This window comes from Echinops telfairi, unplaced genomic scaffold (assembly GCF_000313985.2).
Source record: "Echinops telfairi isolate 266 unplaced genomic scaffold, ASM31398v2 ScPeMD7_1;HRSCAF=3_0, whole genome shotgun sequence".
Classification (NCBI taxonomy): domain Eukaryota; kingdom Metazoa; phylum Chordata; class Mammalia; order Afrosoricida; family Tenrecidae; genus Echinops; species Echinops telfairi.
In genome coordinates this window covers 29,972,178-29,974,198 of record NW_022103896.1, presented here as the reverse complement: position 1 = coordinate 29,974,198, position 2,021 = coordinate 29,972,178, and the positions used below count along the sequence as shown (strand labels likewise).

The window sequence follows — 2,021 nt, the reverse complement described above, 5'->3', positions numbered from 1 at the left end:
AAAAAAAAAGGATTTTCCTTGAATTTTTGGAAACCCATTTGTACATATGTTTATACAAACACACACACACATATGTATACATATACACACATTAATGTTCTTATTTATAGAGATGAAAATTCAAACTCAGCCCTTTTCAAATAAAATACAAGGAAATAAAGTTTGAAAAGTATGGCAAAAATCTTCCTTCACGTAATGCACTTCAGGACCCCTGGACAGTTACACTACTTCAGTTGCTTACCAATTCTTCGGAGGTCAGATGCATCAAGCGGTCAGCTATGGCCGCACATTGGGCTGAGTCCCTTAAAAATTCCCCTTGTTTATCTCCAACAATTAGCTCTGGCCATGTCAAGCCTTCACTCTTCTTCATCAAGGAAATATCCAAGCTAGAAATTTAAATGAAAAAAGTATCGTTATATTAAGCAACTATGCAAATTATGTAATTGGTAACACATACACACACACCTTCCATAGTGATTAATTACCTTTCTGTTAATTAGAAGATGCTTTACTAGAGATCTTATTGAACTCTGCCTATGATGGAAACCTTTAGTTTAAGGTTAAATTATTTATATTTAATAAACAAGCAGGAAAATATCACTAGAGATTCTTCAAAAAACATTAAAAATATACTTTTGGAAAAATCTTTAAATATGAATGTGAAGGATGACGGGAAGAGGATAATGACTGGCAAAAAGGGAGCGGACGCAGGAGAGTAGTGTGTGGTCCCGGTGTGTGCTGCTTTACTGAGCGTATGTACGAGGGTGAGGCAAGCAGCGCAGCTCCAGGAGACAAGTTAGGGAGTGGGTGGGAAATGGGAAAGGGGGTCATGTGAAATTAACTGCAATGGGCTTGTAGCTACAAGATATCTGTTGGTATAGGGAGCTAACAATTAACTTTGTTCTCACAACTAGTAGCATATTTACTTATTAATCTGAACACTAGGCAATTCAAAACAATACAAATATTAAGTTTTAAAATACACAACTATGGTCCCTACTAATTTGTTTAAAATCAAATGCTGTACATTTAAGCTGTCAGTCAAAAATTTCAAATGCACTAAAAAGGGCTTATCAGAGGACTGACTTCAAGAATTGATACAGGAGGAAAGGGAGAGCTGAGTCAAGGCAGACTACGGACAAAGGAGAGTAAAAAGGTTGGGCCCTGCTCTTTTAAAAGGAAGTGAAAGCAGTCAGCTGCTTCAGAAGGCGCCCTGTGTCCTACTACCAGGAAAAGTAGCTTCTCCACAGAGAGAAGCAACTCTGTGCACGTGTCATCTCTGCGACACGTGCACCGCACCAAGCCGTAACGAAAGAGAACCATAGCAGACAACTGTTAAGGATAAAGGCCACTATCATAATGATCAAATAGAACATGAAAGCTCTTCTTTTTCAAGGCTGCATTTTCACCACTCCATGAAGTATACCAGTTAACCATTTTCTAAAACTACTTAAAGATCCTACACAATGTACAATCTTGCTTATATGACATCCTATTGTTAGCACTGAAAACTGCCACAATTAATGCCCAACTTGAGTTATATTTTTCCAGAAGAAAGCTAATCTTGAAAATACTGGTGATGATAAAAACAATAATAATAATCATGACAAGAGTAGCTTCTGTTTGCTTAATACTTAAGCAATCCTAGGCACTTTATATTGTTTTAGATCGATTAATGTTCATCAGAACCAAGTAAAATTGGTATTATAATTATCTCCATGACACAGGTGAGAAGAAGAGACTGAGAGTTTCCGGAATTTGCCCAGGTCACATACTAGTAAATAAGTCTGGCTCCAAGTCTGCGTTCTTCCGGCACTAGCCAGCCTCTCCGTAAAAGTACACACAAACAGCTATTAAGGAACTTTTATCCAGTGACCAGAATGAATAGTGAATTGCTACCTAGAAAGGTTTGAAAGAATTCATGCAATTTGTTATTCTCTCCTTTTAGCATGACTGCATTTCACATTTTAAAAATTGTGTTCTACTCTCCGAGCAAAAGGAAGATACAATGCCATCTTTAA

At 37.2% G+C, this 2,021-nt stretch overlaps 1 protein-coding gene across 1 annotated transcript in view; it reads right to left on the bottom strand.

The window, feature by feature from the left end:
- NUDCD1 (NudC domain containing 1) overlaps window positions 1-2,021 on the bottom strand; it is an 84,239-nt gene that overhangs the window by 26,640 nt on the left and 55,578 nt on the right. Inside the window, exon 8 of the mRNA XM_004697677.2 lies at window positions 242-386. Within this exon, the coding sequence (XP_004697734.1) occupies window positions 242-386 (145 nt within the window). The remainder of the gene's footprint in view (window positions 1-241; window positions 387-2,021) is intronic.